This window comes from Meles meles, chromosome 6 (assembly GCF_922984935.1).
Source record: "Meles meles chromosome 6, mMelMel3.1 paternal haplotype, whole genome shotgun sequence".
In the NCBI taxonomy this organism is placed as follows: domain Eukaryota; kingdom Metazoa; phylum Chordata; class Mammalia; order Carnivora; family Mustelidae; genus Meles; species Meles meles.
In genome coordinates this window covers 74,004,639-74,024,497 of record NC_060071.1, presented here as the reverse complement: position 1 = coordinate 74,024,497, position 19,859 = coordinate 74,004,639, and the positions used below count along the sequence as shown (strand labels likewise).

General features: G+C 47.5%; 1 protein-coding gene across 1 annotated transcript in view; it reads right to left on the bottom strand.

Annotated features, from left to right (window-relative positions):
• Positions 1 to 650: 650 nt before the first annotated feature.
• Positions 651 to 19,859, bottom strand: part of GLDN (gliomedin) — a 62,775-nt gene continuing 43,566 nt past the window's right edge. Inside the window, exons 5-10 of the mRNA XM_046010225.1 lie at positions 13,790 to 13,927; positions 11,504 to 11,632; positions 8,793 to 8,876; positions 8,577 to 8,702; positions 7,471 to 7,621; positions 651 to 5,103 (exon numbers count right to left, since the gene is read on the bottom strand). Coding sequence (XP_045866181.1) covers positions 4,626 to 5,103; positions 7,471 to 7,621; positions 8,577 to 8,702; positions 8,793 to 8,876; positions 11,504 to 11,632; positions 13,790 to 13,927 — 1,106 coding nt within the window. The 3' untranslated portion in view covers positions 651 to 4,625. The remainder of the gene's footprint in view (positions 5,104 to 7,470; positions 7,622 to 8,576; positions 8,703 to 8,792; positions 8,877 to 11,503; positions 11,633 to 13,789; positions 13,928 to 19,859) is intronic.

Below are 19,859 nucleotides of genomic sequence, written 5' to 3'. Positions count from 1 at the left end.
GGGTGATGGACATTAAGGAGGGCACATGATGTAAAGAGCACTGGGTGTTATATGTAAGGCATGAATCACTACATTCCACCCTTGAAACCAACACTATACTCTATGGTAAATAACTTGAACTTAAATTAAAAAAAAAAAAATGAAGTGGCAAGACTGCTATTTTTTTTATTTTTTTATTATTTTTTTTATTTGTTTATTTACAGCATAACAGTGTTCATTGTTTTGGCATCACACCCAGTGCTCCATGCAGTACGTGCCCTCCCTATTACCCACCACCTGGTTCCTCAACCTCCCACCCTCCCCCACCCCCCGCCCCTTCAAAACCCTCTGGTTGTTTTTCAGAGTCCATAGTCTCTCATGGTTCATCTCCCCTTCCAGTTTCCCTCAACTCCCTCTCCTCTCCATCTCCCCATGTCCTCCATGTTATTTGTTATGCTCCACAAATAAGTGAGACCATATGATACTTGACTCTCTCTGCTTGACTTATTTCGCTCAGCATAATTTCTTCCAGTCCCGTCCATGTTGCTACAAAATTTGGGTATTCATCCTTTCTGATAGAGGCATAATACTCCATCGTGTATATGGACCACATCTTCCTTATCCATTCATCCGTTGAAGGGTATCTTGGTTCTTTCCACAGTTTGGCGACCGTAGCCATTGCTGCAATAAACATTGGGGTACAGATGGCCCTTCTTTTCACTACATCTGTATCTTTGGTGGACTGCTATTTTTTTAATAGGCTTTTCTTTCTTTTTGCTTTATAATCTTTTATTTACAAAAGTTATCATCAGTGCATGCATGGACTACCCAGTAGCACAGAGGTTAGAAAGCAGAGATTAGAAAGAACTTTACGGGTCACAGCAATAGGTTCTCAAGCAGTATTTTTTTTTTTTTTTCCCTGTGGGCCAGTTTTACTGTAAACTTGTTGTAGAACTAAGAACGCTTTTTTGTTTAGTGCTGGTATGGAGTGTTAACTACCTAATCAAACAGGCCAGTAGGCAGAAACAATGATGCCATGATCCTGACCCATCTCTGCAGCCCCTGACTGTGAGAACCACAGGGTCACTCTGATTCTCCACAGGGATGAACTATGAAAGGAAAAACAGTAATTTCTTAAGAACTGAACAATTTTCATAGCATTTCTCATTTCACATAGAAAAATTCAAGGAAGTGGGAACACTGTTATACATTTCACAGATGAAACAGAGGCGCTGAGGGGTGAAGATATCTGCCCCAATTCACACACAGTTTTGTTTTTTTTTAAATCTGTCCTTTTTTATTTTTAGGCCAAGAGGTGATGTCCTTTTCAAGTGGCTTTGCCTATGCCAATAAAGTAGCAGATCTCTACTGCATTTATCTGCTTCTGGTTCTAGTGACTGGTTTTACATTATGGTTTTACAGAGCTTTCATGATTCCCTATAGAGAACACACAGTCCATAGCCATGACTTTTCAGTTTTTGGAAGGAGTTAGCAAATTGCAAGAGTTTCACCAGGACCAACCACTGTCCTCTCCCACAGATTGTTTTCGGTGGTTACTTTTTCCTTTTAGATGTGACATGGGAATTAACGAGAGACAAATATAAGAATACACTTGTTTCAACATGTGATTATATCCAGCAGTGATTATTTTACGGACTAACGTTAAATAAATGACAACCAAAGAAGAGCCATTCACCATGATTCGTTTGTTGCTCAGAATGGTCCAGATCTGGAAACCAGATCTGGTTTGTTTTTTTTTTAAATAGCGCGCCCACCAGGTCACCGCAGCAGGCTGAAAACTGAGAAGTCCCATCACAGCTTCTTCAGATGGTTTGACATCAGATAGCCACGGCCCACGTGTCCTCTTGCACTTGGAAAAGGACTCCTGACGCTCAAGGATCATGGGCTTTCATTTGATCCTTCACTTCGCAACCTTGAAGGTAAAAGGACTGTGGGGGGTGGGGCGTGAAGACCAGAACACCTCATTTTAAAACTTTCACCACAGAGCTGTTTCTCTCTCCTAACACCTGTGCTTAGTGATACACAGAGACTCCGGCTGCCTTCAGAGCTTCAAACAGGACACATTATCGGTTTGAGAGAAAATGTTTTGAAATAGGGTCTGGCCTACAGCTGAGGTTGGGAGGACGGTGTTATTTACTTTCCAGGGAAAAGCTATCTACTTCAGATTAGAGAAGAATTAGAGCATTATCAGCTCTGATTATGACATCAGAAGTACAGATATTTGGAAACTGCTTTAAAAAAACTTTGATTATAAGTGACAGTGTGAACTTCTAAAGTGATATCTTGGTTTCAAAACATTAGATTTTATGTTCTAACAGTGAGCCCAAACCTTTTTTTTTTTTTAAATAAAGTAGTGCTTGCTGGCAAGAATCAGTAAAATCTTAATTTTCTAAGTTTTTCAAATCTTATAAAGTCCTCTGTAAAGACAAACTTTCAAGCATATTATAGCATTCCCGATTATACCTCAGACTCTGTTGTCCTGGTTACTCCTCTGCCATAGGAAAAGAAAAAAAATCCCAAACGAGCTTTTCTAGCCATAAGTATATGATTCTGTCCCCACAATTAAGGGAACCAGGATAGCTCAGATATCAAGACTGAGGTTTCTAAAAAATTTGTTCTAAAAGAAATATGTGCTCATTCAATAACCTTTTTTGGTTGCTACCATATATACAATTAGCATTGTATATATTACTATTACCAATACAACTTTTACTATGGCACTGTATTCATATTGAGGTCCCCGTGTCCAGAAACAGCAACACATATATTTAAATGAAGAAGACTAGTATTCATTAGATGCATAAACATAAATCTTAAACATAAATCTGCAGAGTATTTTTTTTTTCAAAGCTATGCTGACATGACACAACCGATCCAATAGAAAAGTGGAGAAAAAGTTTCAAACACTGGCTATTTTGAGAACACGATAATATCAAAAGTCCCCAGTAGCTGCCCAAGTGTTTTTGGGGTTAGGGGGATTTAAATATTCAAATCTCTATAGCCCTTAAGTTTCAAAATGCTTTTATTAATACGATATAAAGCCACAACTCCGGGCCTCCCAAATGTGAATTGGAAGTCGCAGGGGAAAAACCCTCGAGCGTATAGCTCTTCTCCCCCACACACATGAGCTCAACAAAGACAAAGTGGTGAAAATCCCTAAGTCCCCTTCCTGGCCTTGGGACCCCAGTAACTTTCCAGATTCCTCTCTCCTCTTACCAGCCCTGCCTGGACCCCAGGCTGCAGAATGTTTGAAGAACGTATTTGGCAGAAAATACATGCTTAAGGGCATTCAGGTGCAAGTTATGCCGGATTTTTCCCCTGGCGTCCAAGGAGGAAAACTATATTAGGGAAAGAACAGTTTACAAACTGCTTTTGGGGAAGGCCACAGAATTTTATGCTGTTCCCACCGTTCCCCTCAACCAAACGCTCAAAAATAAATATAAATTATTCCTTCTTAATGTGGAACAAAACAAAACATAACAAACGGACCCTGGTGAATCAACCTTCCAACAGGCTCGCTTTGTATCTTAGATCAGGGATCGGCAAATTTTTGCTGTAAAGGGCCAGAAGGTAAGTGTTTTGGACTTTGAGGGCCCCTCTTCAACTTTTTTTGCAACGACTCAGTTCTGCTAAAGTAGTCACAAACTAGTCTACATAAACAAAGGCATGTAACTGCATTCCAGCACAACTTACAGAAACCGGCAGTGGGCACGCTTGGCCTCAGGGCCGTAGTTGGTCTGTCCCCGTTCTAGATAATAGCCACATACCGTGCCTCTCTGGAGAACTGCCAAGGGCGTCCCACGGATCTAGCCAGGTTCATGCCTACTTACACAATATTTAGTTCTCTGAGAGCAGAGGCGTCGCTGTGGAAGCCGGGACGACCTGAGGAGTCAACGTTTATCCACACCTGCAAATCAGCATGCTCAGAGATGGATGGGAGCCCGGAAAAGGGCCCGTTTCTGTTTTATTAGCAAACCCAAGTGTGTAGCTGTGCCTGGCTTTTTGTTAATCCTGGAGGGGCAAGCGGGAGCTGAGGATAATGATCATTCTGGTGCTGGGGTGGCAGGTGCAGAGGCAGAGAAAGGTAATAAATTACGGGAAATCTGGTTCCTCCGCAGCCTGAAAGGGTCCAAGCGGCTTCCCTGGGCACTGAAAACAAGTCAGTACTCAGGAATTCTCTGCTCAAGGCATTGAGCTTAGAAACTCGGAGGTAAATTTGCTCAGCATGTGGCTAAATACCCGAAATCCAAAACCAAATGTATAACCGCTGGGAGGGCAGCAACAGTGAGAATCACGGAGTTTGCTACAGGTGGAAGAATTCTTGCCAATCATCTTCGCCAGGCCTTGCCTATTACTGGTCGGGAAAACAAGGCCTAACGAGGAAGGGGTAACTTGGCCAGCTAGTCTGTGGAGAAATGACCAAATCTCAGCCATTTTGACTTCGTCTTTGCTATTTCCGCCTAAGGAATCTGAACTTAAAGGGGGTTCCCTGACCATATCAACACTCATGTCATGAGATTATGACAGCTAAGTACCTGGTTACCCTACAGACAAGATTTATGTTGGGATATAAATGATGCCAGAGAACATCTGAAAGTTACTGAGGGGGAACAGGATGCCTCTCTTCACTGGTTTAATGTAGATGACAAAAACTGCACAGGGTAGAGCATTAAATGGCCATCTTCCCACGAATATAAATGCTGGTCTCTCATATTATATGATAACATGGCAAGAACAGACTGGGAAGTTCTTAAATCAAAGTTAGCATTGATCTGTTTCCCTCCTAACAAATCAAAAGCAAATGTTACCCTCATGTCTTTGGTGTCTGTGACATAAAGGATCCCTTGGGCAATGAAGGCATTGCCGGCCTTGGTTTTGGGGTACGTGGTATTGATGTGTTGCCCCACAGAGAATGTCCTCTCATCCAGCTGGGCAACGAGAATGCTCGAGCCATCCACACTTGAAGCGTAGATAATCCAAAGGCCCTTTTCATCCACAGCTAAATTGAAGTAAGTCTTAGAATTTGCGAAGAGGTATTTTCGATCAAAATACAGGGCATTTTCAAGCTTCAGAGTTTGGGATGTTTCTTTGCCAAAATCAAATCTGAAATGTATAAAAGGACAGATATGAGTCAGCATTTTTGTGGACAGTGGTGGCTTTGTTTGTGGCTATCCTCTATTAAACTGGGTGGAGCCTGGGATGCTGCATTTCTAAGTTCCGGGTCATGCCCATTCTACCGGTTGACTCAGTGCTCTGCGCGTCAAGGATGTGAAGGATGGTGACACCCTCTGAGTGTCCACCTGCGAGCCACGTGACCCAGGAACATTCCTGATTCTCGAATGTTTGCTAATCTCCTGAAATGTCCTCTCCAAGATTCTTAGACCTGCAGGAGGCCTTTAAAAATGAGCTAGTCCAGTCTTTTCATTTTACAAATGAGAAAGGAGAAGTGACTGACCCGGGAACCTAAGTAAGTAGCCAGAGTTTGAATTTAAATTTTCCAGCTGCAAGTTTGGGGGTTTTTCCTCTACCTCTGCTGGAGTTTTAAAGACAAACATGTCACAACAGTCTAAATGAAGCAGGAAGTCAGCTGAGCAGAGATGGAGCCAAGTCACTGCTGTGAGGGCAGTTTTCTCATCAGGAAAGTGAAGGGATAACTTGAGCTACGGCAGGGAGTCCCCGGCCCTCAGCTCCTGGAGGCTGATTTGGCAGACTCCACACCCAGACCTGATCAGAAACATTGACTGTGATTCGAAAGTACCCTAACTCCAGGAACGAGAATTCGGGAACATTGGGCTGAAAGAAAAGAAGAACACGAGAGGGTGCCATTGAGCAGCAGAAGAAATGGGGACGGTGGGACGGTGCACGGGAGCCTCGCTAGCCGGAAGCCAATTAGGAGCCCCTGAAGTAAGTGTGAAAAGAAGCCAGAGGCAAGTGAGGGTTTGAGAGGAGCCTGCCTGCCCAGCTCAGCTCACGGTCTTCTCTGTCCTCTGAATGCCTGGAGTTCAGGACTGCCATTGCTCTGGTATTGGTGCCTGTGGTGCGTTTCTTGAAGGGACTTGTCTCTCACAGGAGAAAAGGGTCTAGTTCCCCTGTGGCTGGCGGAGAGCAGGGCTGCAGGACAGACCGAAGCAGCGCATCACTCAGGCTAAGTTTCATTAGAAGCCACTCTTTCTTGGAGTGGCCGATCCTCCTTCTGGGCCTCATTAACCCCTGAGCTCCCTCACCATGCTCATTCCTATGGAAACACAGCCTGGGCGGGGGTGGGGGAGAGCAGTAAGAAGCTATAGGATTACATGGGAGAAAGGGCACCAGAAGGAGTGTGTCTGGGGGGTCCTGGCTTCTAAACAGGAGGGGTTTGGTTGCGGTTTTCTGTTAGCACAAGACTGTGCAAAAGAGGTAGCCAAGGAGCTGTTGAAATGGGGGGGAAGGGAGAGGCAGGCCAAGGGGGGTGGAATGCTTCCAGCATAGCTCACAGGTGTCCCGTCCCCAGCCTAACCAACACTCCAGTGCCAGCAAGGTTGTTGTAGCTGGGCCTCATGGGCGGGGGGGTGGTTTATGAGGGTGAGAGAAGTGGGGCCCAGTTTTCCTGCAGGTCCTTATCTCTTATTTTGAATGACTCGGACCATGGCTTTCATCATACTGGGATTATTTCAGATAGGGCTGCCGCTGGATGGCTGCAGAGGCTCTAGTCCATCTTCTCATTTTTACTGAGGACCTGCAGACCCCAGGAGGTGGAGTCCTGTCAAGGTCATGGAGTGAATAGGCAAAGATGGAACCTGACTGAGTTCCCTGCTTTCTCAGTTTGTCCAAGATGACCTGCTTCTGCCTCTAAAGACCAGAACTTGTTGTCTTCTTAAGCCACAAAGACGGAATTTTAGCAATTCTTTTGGGGAACCTGGAGGACATGGCTCACTCTCCCCAGGTAGCCACCTCCCTTCCCCTTAGGAGAGCAAAGAGGAGGAGAGGGGGCCTGGCCAGGGCTCCATCAGGACGACAGCTCAGTCTGAACACAAAGATTCCCTGACTTTGCACTGTGTTCAGTCTTTAGTCTTCAATGATCTGAGCTATGACATGAAATTCTCACACCCCAAGTTTTCAGAATACAACCGACTTCGAGGTTGTATTCCTGACAGGGAAGCACGAGGTTCTGCCTGCCTCTTTTTTCCAGGGCTAAGAGAGCTACAGCCCTTATCACTCCAGATCTACTTCTCTCCGGCTCTGACCTTACTCTTGGTGTCTCCACCAGCAATACAGCAGATCCCAGGCTGGGGCTGGGTCATGGGGCTCCCTCACTGTGTCCTGTGGTTCATTCAGTTAGCAAACCCTGACTGACCCCTGTGTGGAAGCTCTGGGGACAGAAAGATGAGGGAACCATGCTCCCTACACCTAAGCAGCTCCCGGATCAGTGAGCCACTGCACAGGTGCTGTCTGGGATGCGTGAGCAGGGCAGCTGTGGCCCGGGTGACTCACCTCACTATGGTGTTGGAACCTCCTTTGTGGTAGTAGAGAGAGTTGTTGTGAACGGCATGCCCGCAGCCATGGAAATAATACGGCAGCTGCACGAGTGTGTAACTGCCGTTCAGCAGTGACGGCTGGTCTTTAAATTCCTTCACCCTGATGCCTGCAGGGGAGAAGCCAGGGAAAGGCATGGGAGGGAGTAGGGGGAGGACGTTAAAAGGACGTAAGTTGAGAATGAGGTGTCTACCAAGGGTCCGTGTCCAGGTTGGAGTCTCAGACTCCCAGACTCAAGGCCAATTCTCTTCTCTTGTTTCCTGAACGGTCCTTCCATGGCAGAAGACACAGAGTTGGCTTTGCTCCTCCAGGACCCCTCTAGACTATTTATAAAGGCTTCCATCAGACCGACAGAGGCCTGTACCGGCAACAGCGAAATCTTGACCCTCGTGTAATCCCCTCTGCCTGCTCCTGCCCCTGCTGAGTGTTCCTCCTTCCTTCTGAGCCACAGAGTCCTTCCCAGCTGGTAACCTGGGCCATCACCAAGCCCCGAGGAAATGAAGCCATGTCTCAGCAATCGCTCTGATCGGTGAGGATGGCCAGACATCTTCTGGAACGAGGCTACTACTACCATTGATGGTGGTCCCTGAACTGTCCCTCCAGGGCCGCGCAACTGGGGTCGTGATCGGAGGCAAGGGGGTACCTCACCCTCTCCCCTGGGCTGTCTGTCTGACAGACCTCTCAGAAGGATGGCCATGAGTGCTCTCCTTAAAGAAAGACAGACAGTGCGCAAGAATTTGTTTCTGACATTTCTTCCATATTATGGTTTTGAGCTTGATAAGGCTGTCGTCATAAGGCTATTTGTTTCCTTCTGGATATTTCGTCTAAAACTGAATAAGCAACATTGGGAGCACTCTGGGGCTGCCCCTGGGACCTGACCTGCAAGGCTTATCCCCAGTGGGCTCAACTGAGACAAGTCTGCCGCCCACTCACTTGTGCTTTGGAAAACAAAGACCCTCTGTGTGACCCCAATCAGGAGAGGGTTCAGATACACAGACATAGAATGAACCCGATGAATGGGCACAAGCCCCACACAGATCGGCCTCCTCACCAAGGGAAGGTACCTGAGAAATGTTCCGTCACCCAGATCCTCTCATCACTCTTGTTTGCAGACTCTCTTATCCACGTACCAAATGTCTCTCTAACTTTCAGTACTTGTGTTGGACTCCCGATGGAAGCGATCACGGATTCTACTGAAGGGAGAGAAAGGAAAATCACTCATTGTGACTTGAAGGCATCCAACTTCTGAATTTCAAAACAAGTCGCTCTTCTTCACGTACCTGTTGGTGGAGAATGGTGATCCCCGGCCTTCTCATCAGCCTTTCCAACCAAGGTACCATCATTCGGTGTGGCACACGTCTCACCTACAGTGACGAGGACAATCATCAGAGCAAACACAGGCGGCACAGGGAGAGTCCTGTAACTTTATAACTGGTGCTTTCCCCACTTCGCCCCAGGCTCTACTCCTACAAGCACCTTACAATAGGCCCACGCATTTTTTAGTTGCTTGCTGTTAAGGAACAAGTCAAATGCTTTCAATTCCCCGCCACCTGCCCCCTCCCCTCTGCTGGGGGAGTTCCTAACAACTATCCATCATCACAGTTGCTAAAATAATGCAGTCCCAAGAGGGTGTCAGTCAAAGGGAAAAAGTGGCCTGTTCAAGCCCTCAGCACTCTGGGGTTGGGGGAGGGGAGAGCCATACTGATGCTTCCTGGCCTCTCTGGCCTGGTGGTATCACTATCAGGGATTGCATTTTCCTGGAAGGATTTACACTTTCAGGGAAGCTGACAGGGCCTCATGATAGTGGTGGCCCCCTTTACCTTGTCTTCCTGGACAGCCAAAGGGAGGAGCCACAGAGGAAGAAGGAGCCCAGAGATGTTTGAGTTCCCCTCCAACATTTCCTACCCCTGTTAGCTTGAAGGTCTATGGGACATGGGTCCTCAAGAGGCACCTGACTCACAGCTGGTTTGAGGCCATACCTGAGCTAGAAGCCATCCTACCTGGGTTGTAATTGTTCCCTTTAACAGATGGGCATAATTCAGACTTTTGGTGAAGAGGTGTACTGGGTTGGCAGAAGCAGGACAAAAGGGAGGAAGGTGGCCAGTATGAAGACAGAGGGAGTGGACTGGCTGGGGAGAAGGACCTGGTCTGGGGCAGGTGGGAACAAGTCAAGCTTTCTGGAGTTCAGACCACTTGCCTAGAACAATTCTGAGGGGTTCAAATCACCTTTTAGTTAGGTGCTAGGGGCGCCTCATTGTCCCAAAGGAAGCTCACAGAATAATCTAGAGAGGTTTCTTTATCAGTAAAATAAAGGTCAGGACCCCCTGTACTCTAAGCTGCTTTCTAGCAGGATTGAGCCTGTGTTTCCCTGAAATCTTCCTGTCCCCTGATGAGAGCAGTCTTGGGGACAGTGTGATGACTCCTGCTGCCACTGAGTTTCATCTGGAGTTTCTGTTCAGGAACGTGGGTTTTGCTCCGGAAAGGGACAGAGAGACCCTCCTGTTCTTAGTCTGAAGAAAAGGCTCTATTAATTCGTGTTGTACCAACCTGCTTCTAAAGCTGCAGAGGCAAGAGGGGGCTTAAAGAAATGGAATTGGAGGAGGAAAGAGGGCCAAGTTCAGATGCACGGTGCCTGGCAACCGAGGACTCATTTCTAGGAGGCAGAGTGGAAGACCACGGCCTCTCATTTAAGCAATTTTCACAACACTGTGGCCTACACCCTGCTGACCAGCCTCTCAGTAGGCGGAGAGGCAGGGGCGGCTGCTTCTCCCCGCACCGCCATCCTGGCTGACACAGCCTGTGCCAAATACTCAGGTCGGAACCCCCCTTCTTCCAGGCGAAGGTTCCTGCTCCGCTCATTCTCCAAGGGCAGCTGAACAAAGAATTGATGCTCACGGAGAGGGTGATGCTGAACGGCAGTGAAGCCCTCTCAGAGGGGGAGTTCTTGCCTCACCTTAGAAGTATTTTTCATTGGGGCGCCTGGGTGGCTCAGTGGGTTAAAGCCTCTGCCTTCGGCTCATCATGATCCCAGGGTCCTGGGATCGAGCCCCGCATCGGGCTCTCTGCTAGGCAGGGAGCCTGCTTCCCCTTCTCTCTCTGCCTGCCTCTCTGCCTACTTGTGATCTCTGTCTGTCAAATAAATAAAATCTTAAAAAATAAAAAAGTATTTTTTTCATTTGTAATTAGCTTTCAGTCCTGTGGCCACCTCTGGAACCAACTGACCCACAGGCAAGTCCTCTTGGCCTTCCAGAGATCAGGCGCCCTTTGCCCTTGGTTGGCTTAGTCCCAAAGTGTGACTTTCCATCTCTGAAAGGAAGAAGCTCCCAGAGCAGAGCTTTAGAGCCCAGCAGATGTGAGTCCCAGATCTGTCACTTACTGAGTGGCCTTGGGCAAGCTACACAGCTCCTGGGCATTTCAGTTTGGGATCTCTAAGTTGGTGGCAGAACTTCCCTAGTGGTCTAGTGGTTAGGATTCGGCACTCTCTCTAAGTTGGTGGCAGTACCGACTGGCATATCATGTCATTGCTGTGAGCCTCTAGCAAACTAAGCACTGAGCACCATGGTCAGCATGCAAAGCGGAGTGGCGGAGAGGACACAACTGGAGAACCATGGGGGGGGGGGTAACCAAGCTGAAACCCCCCCTCATCTCCCCAACATAAGCCAAGCCCTTCACGCTCCCAGAGCAAATGGCTTAGCCTCTGAGACTGTTTTGGGGGAGCGGGATGGTGGGTTTGGCAAGGAAGAGGAACAGTCTGGGAATAAATGAGGGGAGGTTGAGGAGGCGAGGTTGTGGGGGGCCCAATTCTAAACCTGCTACAAGTTCTCACCCCAAGGGCAGAGCACCAAAGCAGCCCACTGGCCTGATACACAGGGGAGCTCTTGCTTTAGGCAAAGCCTCTGTTTAAGAAATCTGGTTGCAAAGCATGGGTGAAGCCTGAGCCCTTGGGATCATTAGCCAAAGAGTTGGGTTCCCCGGGGCAGGGGCTAGTGACCTGTACACTGGCCATTGAACATGTTTGGCTGCCGAGGGCCTTTAGATTTTCTGCTTCCGGGGGGTCCTGGGGGACCTGGAGGGCCCGGGGGTCCAGGGGGTCCAGGTGGGCCTTGGTCACCTTTAGCACCTAGAGAGAGAAGGGGGGCGGGGAGAGAATTTGATTCAAGAGCCATAAACAGAGATGTGTTTCTCCCAGGGGAAAGGAGAATGAGCAGCCCCAGGGAGGATGGCTGAGCGCCCCCTTCCCGGACGTAACTGCATTCTAGAACTTGTCCATGCAACGTTGAGGAAGCAGCCATAGAAGACGTTGAGTTCCAACTCTGTGCCAGGAACTGTGCTAAGAACTTTACAAATCTCCTCCCCATTGTTCTTTCCAACCATCTGTGAGATGGTATTAGTAGCCCCGTCGTGACCTGAGTCTTGGGGAAGTTCAGTGCTTTGCCCAAGGTCACAACTGGGAACAGGGGTGGAACTGAACCTTAGGTGTGTCTCGCGACAAAGCCTGTGCTGGTTTCACCCGCCTTGTTGGAGGATCTCAATCCTGACAGCTTATTAGAGTCCCCTAAGGAGATTTAATACAATTCTAGTGCTGGGACCCCATCCAGAACAGTTACGTCAAATGACAACAGGTCGTCTGTATTTTTGAGAGCCTCCTCATATGCCTCCAGGTGTGAGAAGCACCGCTCTGTGTGGTAGAAGAAATCAGGCGAGCCTGCTGGGCCTGTGACCTTGGGCAGACAGCTTAACACTCTGAGCCTGTTTCTTCATTTCCAGGCTGAGTCTCATCCTCCCTGTCGTGTCCCGTGAGAAGACACCGAGGTCACTGGTGTGAGTGCTCTGACTTTAGATGGCCATTGCACATGGGTGCAGACTTTTGCAGGTGCTATTGTCTGGACCATTCACAAGGATGCCATGAGGCTGGGCCATTTAGCTCTTTGGTTCTACCCTCCTGTCCTGAGCTGACTGGTGATCTCAGGTCTTATTAGCTGCCTCTTCCCGGCCAGACTAGATAAGCCTTTGTAGGCTGTCTAGGGGCAAGCCAGGGTCCCAGAGGCTAGAGGCAAGTCCAAGCCCACTCTGAAAGGGCTAGAGACCTGTAGGCAGGGCAGACAAGATCCACCCTCAGATGCTTTGCTTGCTGTCTGGCCAGCGAACACTCAGCTCTGGCTGCTCTCTGGAATTGGGGTACACACAGGGATGCAGTTTTCCTGAATCGTTTGTCAACACCCCTCACTTGTTAAGGGGCATAGGGGAGTATGGCAGTTGGGATGTATAAATTCCTATATAACTGAAGTATAACATGGTCTCGTGTTTTCAAAGTATATTCACCTATATTTGATCCCATCAAAACACTTCTTAAATTTTATGTATTTTGTACAGCAACCTCCCTGTTTAAGAAATAAATCAGGCTAAACATAATTTGAGCTTTGGTCTTAGCACAGTACCAGGCAAACAGTAGGTGCTCAACACATTTTGAGTGGCTAGATGGGCAACTGCTTCAGGGTCTTTGTTCTCGACCATCTACCATCGCAGCTTCTTCGGGACAGATGTTCTGTCTCACTTTCATCTTCATATTCCCAGCTCCTAGCAAAGTTGCTAATTCATAAACGGTGTTCTTTGACACTCAAAAATATTTATTGAATACATAAGGATAGTTATATTTTTATGATAGAAGTGGTCTCTGAAGTACTGTGCTTATAAAATTCTTCTGCCTCTTCCTTGTCCATGACCATCGGCTGTCACCTACTCTTTCCACCATGTCTTTCTGTGGTTTGCTGAGTCTCTACAAACCCCGCCCCTCCCAGGTGCCAACTGTCTGCTCTGAGCCTGGGTTGGAAACCAGGAAAAGGAGATCAGCCACCAAGTTTGCTCCAATTCTATGTCAAAATGTTTAGGATAAAGATCTGAAGATGTCCCCACCTGGACTGTGAGGAAAATGCCTGAGCTTTCTGTCAGTTGTCCTCTGACGTATCTTAAATTGCTTGCTTACTCGTCTTATTCTAGGTTGTGCTAGACTTAATAGATATTTGGGAAAAGGAAGCTCCCTTCATCCTCATTCAATCTAACCATGATGTTTGGACTGGAATTATCTAAACTACTTCTGCTTAGATCTCAGATTTTGTCTCACCAAGGTTGGGATAGCATGCACAGTTTTCTCCTTTTTGAAAGCACAGAATTCTAAAACATGCTGTAAAGCAGATGGGCACATAAAGCAGATAAGGAGAGAAGACTCAAGCAGTGTTTGTTCTAAAAACTAGGCCAATTTCTGGGCCCGGCCGCTTACCTGTGGGGAGCACATCATTGGACACGTCCCCTTTGTCTCCTTTGTCACCCTTTGGCCCTGCTGGGCCCTCATTTCCAGTCAAGCCCAGCTCACCAGGGTCTCCCTTCTCCCCTGGAGTTCCTGTGGCTCCAGGCAGCCCTGAAGGGAGGAAATGATTTCTTAGCCTGTAGTGCAAGAAATTCTGGTACCCCACTTTGTAATATCGTATCACAGTTTGCACTTTTAGGGTGAAGGAGCTTCAACAACCAAATACCTAAGACTCTGTGGCCATTTTAGGATGACAGCATGATATAAACTCATTAAAGACTCATATTTCCAGGGGACTCTTCTGAATATCTTAGGGACCTTTGGCTGGGCCAACAGGGAATGGACCAGAAAAGGGGCAATCACAGCAAGAGTGGAAGGAAGGTTAAGTCCTGAGCCCAAGTTTGCCTGCGGGAAGGACGGAGCACACAGAGGGGTGTGTGTGGCGTCCGGAAGGGTGGGTGTTGTGCCCTGCGTTGTTGGTTTCTCCCTCACAACATCCTGGAGTGGTAGGCTGCTCAGTCATCCTGACTCTCATTATAGGGAAACTGGAGCTCAGGCTCGCATCATCACTGAGGCCGCTAAGTGAGCAGCAGAGATCTGATCCTGTGTGCTCTTCTGTGACATTCCAACGCAAAATGCTTTTCATCAAATGAGCAAAATGGGTAAAGTCGTTCTAGCACAAGCATTAAGACAGATAGTGATAGTGTGGTTGGACGGTCTGCCCCGTTCCTGGGGAGCCCTAACTCCAAGAACTGTGGACCGGTCCCTCTCGGCTAGATGCAGGTAAGAGTATGCAGTGGCCCCTCTCAGCATGGATTATGGATGCACAGCATTCTGATCCCTGGCAGAAAGGAAGAAACTAGGAGTGTGATCTGACTGCCCTGGTCATGCTGGCAGCTAGTTTCCAGACAGCTGCAGAGGGAGTGACCCAGATAGAGCCCCACAATTTCACTGAGGTGAGGTGACAAAAGCTGGATTCTGGGGAGGTAGAGGTGGCTAGGATTCATGAGGCAGAAGAAGGCGGTTGTGCAGACGGAGCTCTGGAGAACTTCAGACGGGTGTCATTGGGTCTTTGGCTGAGCAATGACCTGCAGGGTGAAACTCTACAAGGCAGGGAAGGGACAAACGGGAAGTTCACTATACAACTCTCATGCCTGCACAGGGAAAGGGCTTCATTCCCATCCGGCAAGGCAGAGAGATCTCAGAAAATGTTGAGATACTGTGTGTACCAAATTCTCAGATTCTCTTGGGACAGTGATTTTGGAATCTGAGAATTTGGGATTGGAAGGCACCTTGGAGGTCATCCAGATTAACCCCAGGTCCCAGCCTAGAAGCCTCTCCACACTCCCTGACCGGCTCTTCTGGAGTCCTGTCAGCAGTGGGCAGTTTATTACATCCCATCATATCACAGATCGTGCTGGAAGAGTCTGCGCTGCCATCAGAGGCAATATTCCCTAAAACCTCCATCTGGAGCTCTTAGCACCTTTCCGAAGTGGTACACACACTCCATGTGGCATCTGCTCCTCCCAATTCAAGGGACCCTACGCGGACCACCCCCAAAAAGCCAGCAGCGTACTCAAGAACCTTCAAGTATTGATCACTGTCGGGCAACGCAGCGCACAAAGACGCGTTCGCCAGATTTCAGCCAACCACGAAAACCACATCTTCCCGAAAACCATGAGATTCCGCTGACGTGGGGAGAAAGAGGCTGGGGTTTCCTGCCTCAGCCAGTGGTGGTGGCGCGGCCGGGTGGGCGCGGTGCTGACGGAGGGGCTGGGGACGCGGCGGGAGAGGGCTCGGAGAGGAGCGTGGCCGCCCCTCCGTGGGGGGGGGGGGGGGGCAGGTGCCGGGTGGGGAGGCGCAGGCCTAGTTCGCAGCCCCATGGAAGCCCCGCCCCCCGCCCCCCGGCCCCCGGGACCGCTCGCTGGGAAGTGGCGCTCTCACTGGAGAAGAGCCCTTCCTCAGGGCACTCTGCATAGGAGGACGTCCTTTTGTGGGGATTTTAAATGGGCAATTTCGTGCATTATCTGAAGGACACAAAAGACGAGAACATTGCCATAGAGTCGGCCACACTGCGTGGAGGACAAGGAATACCTTCCACAGGTTTCACATGACCCTGTTCCGCAGTGCTCAGGGGACTGGTGTCCTGCCCTTACTTCGTTACTTCGGGGTTTTCTCTTTCAGGCTTTTATTCTAGTCACAAAGAGCCTCTCTGCATCAGCATCCGATTTCCCCTTTATTGTCCCTCTTGTGCCTTCTCTTTCTCAAAAAGGCCTAGTGTGAGACAGGAAACCGCTCCTGCCTGAATGCGCTGGTGGTATTGATGCCCCCCACAGGGTGAGACTCTGAAGCTAAAGATACTAAAGTCCTTCGCTTAAGAATGTATTTGGACTCTCCACTGGGCACGCACGATGGTTTTTCTGCTTTCCTTAAGGAAGGGCGGGGGATGTTCTGTCTCCATAGAGTCTCTTTCTCTCATGACAGTTTCCTCTCTGCCTGCCTTGGCGGTGCCCTGGCAGTGGCCCCGCTGAGGTCCAGCACCGCCTCATCCCATCCACCATGGGAGGACCGGAGGGGAGCACTTACTTCCCCATCCTGACTGTCACACAGTGCACAGCCGGCCCCCCCCACCCCGCACAGTGCCTCCGGCTGAGTCCTGGACGGCTTCGAGTCAGCACATTCTGCAGGGAAGAAAGGCCGGATTCTGCTCACCCTCCTCGTTGGCTAGGAGTGGCTCTCTGCTATTTTCCTTCCCCCGTGGTGCCCACTCAAAACAAACTGTCTCACCAGCTTTACCGTTGGGGGTTGCCTGACGTGGCTGGGGTCAACTCCAGCATCTTCCTGGCAGGGGGTGAAGGAGGACAGCTTATTTTTGGGAGGACCATCTGTCACTGACTGAGGCAGGGGGCAAAACGGGTTCGGGGGTGTCACATAAAACCCAGTCCCAAGATTGGGATGAATACAGAGGAGGGCATTTCTTTCTGTTGCTGGAGGATTTGATTTTTAGAGAAGACAGTGCAGTACTAACTCTTAGTGAGAAAGTGAGACACAGATGGGGGAAAAAAGCAAAAGCTTGGTTTTGAGGCAATGTCAAATGTCATAGAAGATGCCAGTTGCAAAACTGACCACATTCAAGTCTCTTTAGTTCTTCTCTCCACATCTAAGTCGGTTTTTTTCAAATGACTACAGACATTTCTTTCTTTCTTTCTTTTCTTCTTCTTCTTTTTTTTTTTTTTTATGACTATAGGCATTTCAACTTAGATTTCCCTCTGGGTGAAAAACAAGTTTTGGAAGCTAAGCAACCTAGATGAAATGGATGCATTCCTGGAAAACTACAAACTCCCAAAATTGAACCAGGAAGAAATTGACAACCTGAATAGGCCGATATCTAGTAATGAGATTGAAGCAGTGATCAAAAACGTCCCAAAAAACAAGAGCCCAGGACCTGACGGATTCCCTGGGGAATTCTACCAAACTTTCAAAGAAGAAATAACACCAATTCTCCTGAAGCTGTTCCAAAAAATTGAAGCAGAAGGAAAACTTCCAGACTCTTTTTATGAAGCTAGCATTACCCTGATCCCCAAACCAGGCAAAGACCCTACCAAAAAGGAGAATTTCAGACCAATATCACTGATGAATATGGATGCAAAGATTCTCAACAAGATCCTAGCAAACAGGATCCAGCAGCACATTAAAAAGATTATCCACCATGACCAGGTGGGATTCATCCCTGGGTTGCAAGGTTGGTTCAACATTTGCAAATCAATCAATGTGATAGAACACATCAATAAGAGAAGAGAGAAGAACCACATGGTCCTCTCAATTGATGCAGAAAAAGCGTTTGACAAAATCCAGCATCCGTTCCTGATGAAAACGCTTCAAAGTATAGGGATAGAGGGAACATTCCTGAACTTCATAAAATCTATCTATGAAAGACCCACAGCAAATATCATCCTCAATGGGAAAAAGCTTGCAGCCTTCCCGTTGAGATCAGGAACACGACAAGGATGCCCACTCTCACCACTCTTGTTCAACATAGTATTAGAAGTTCTAGCAACGGCAATCAGACAACAAAGAGAAATAAAAGGTATCCAAATTGTCAAGGAAGAAGTCAAACTCTCTCTCTTTGCAGATGACATGATTCTTTATATTGAAAACCCCAAAGACTCCACCCCCAAACTACTAGAACTCATACAGCAATTCACTAACGTGGCAGGATACAAAGTCAATGTACAGAAATCAGTGGCTTTCTTATACACTAACAATGAAAATACAGAAAGGGAAATTAGAGAATTGATTCCATTTACTATAGCACCAAGAACCATATGGTACCTGGGAATAAACCTAACCAAAGAGGTAAAGGACCTGTACTCGAGGAACTACAGAACACTCATGAAAGAAATTGAAGAAGACACAAAAAGATGGAAGACTGTTCCATGCTCTTGGATTGGAAGAATAAACATTGTTAAAATGTCTATACTGCCTAGAGCAATCTATACTTTTAATGCCATTCCAATCAAAATTCCACCGGTATTTTTCAAAGAGCTGGAGCAAATAATCCTAAAATTTGTATGGAATCAGAAGAGACCCCGAATTGCTAAGGAAATGTTGAAAAACAAAAACAAAACTGGTGGCATCACGTTACCTGATTTCAAGCTTTACTACAAAGCTGTGATCACCAAGACAGCGTGGTACTGGCATAAAAACAGACACATAGACCAGTGGAACAGAGTGGAGAGCCCAGATATGGACCCTCAGCTCTATGGTGAAATAATCTTCGACAAAACAGGAAAAAATACACAATGGAAAAGACAGTCTCTTCAATAAATGGTGCTGGGAAAACTGGACAGCGATATGTAGAAGAATGAAACTCGACCATTCTCTTACACCGTACACAAAGATAAACTCGAAATGGATAAAAGACCTCAACGTGAGACAGGAATCTATCAGAATCCTAGAGGAGAACATAGGCAGTAACCTCTTCGATATCAGCCACAGCAACTTCTTTCAAGATATGTCTCCAAAGACCAAGGAAACAAAAGCGAAAATGAACTTTTGGGACTTCATCAAGATCAAAAGCTTCTGCACAGCAAAGGAAACAGTCAACAAAACAAAAAGGCAACCCATGGAATGGGAGAAATATTTGCAAATGACAGTACAGACAAAAGGTTGATATCCAGGATCTATAAAGAACTTCTCAAACTCAACACACACAAAACAGATAATCATATCAAAAAATGGGCAGAAGATATGAACAGACACTTCTCCAATGAAGACATACAAATGGCTATCAGACACATGAAAAAATGTTCATCATCACTAGCCATCAGGGAGATTCAAATTAAAACAACATTGAGATACCACCTGACACCAGTTAGAATGGCCAAAATTAGCAATACAGGAAACAACGTGTGTTGGAGAGGATGTGGAGAAAGGGGAACCCTCTTACACTGTTGGTGGGAATGCAAGTTAGTGCAGCCACTTTGGAGAACAGTGTGGAGATTTCTGAAGAAATTAAGAATAGAGCTTCCCTATGACCCTGCAATTGCACTGCTGGGTATTTACCCCAAAGATACAGATGAAGATGAAACTGTACCCCAATGTTTATTGCAGCAATGGCTATGGTCGCCAAACTGTGGAAAGAACCAAGATGCCCTTCAACAGATGAATGGATAAGGAAGATGTGGTACATATACACAATGGAGTATTATGCCTCCATCAGAAAGGATGAATACCCAACTTTTGTAGCAACATGGACGGGACTGGAAGAGATTATGCTGAGTGAAATAAGTCAAGCAGAGAGAGTCAAGTATCATATGGTCTCACTTATTTGTGGAGCATAACAAATAACATGGAGGACATGGGGAGATGGAGAGGAGAGGGAGTTGAGGGAAACTGGAAGGGGAGATGAACCATGAGAGACTATGGACTCTGAAAAACAACCAGAGGGTTTTGAAGGGGCGGGGGGGTGGAAGGTTGAGGAACCAGGTGGTGGGTAATAGGGAGGGCACGTACTGCATGGAGCACTGGGTGTGATGCCAAA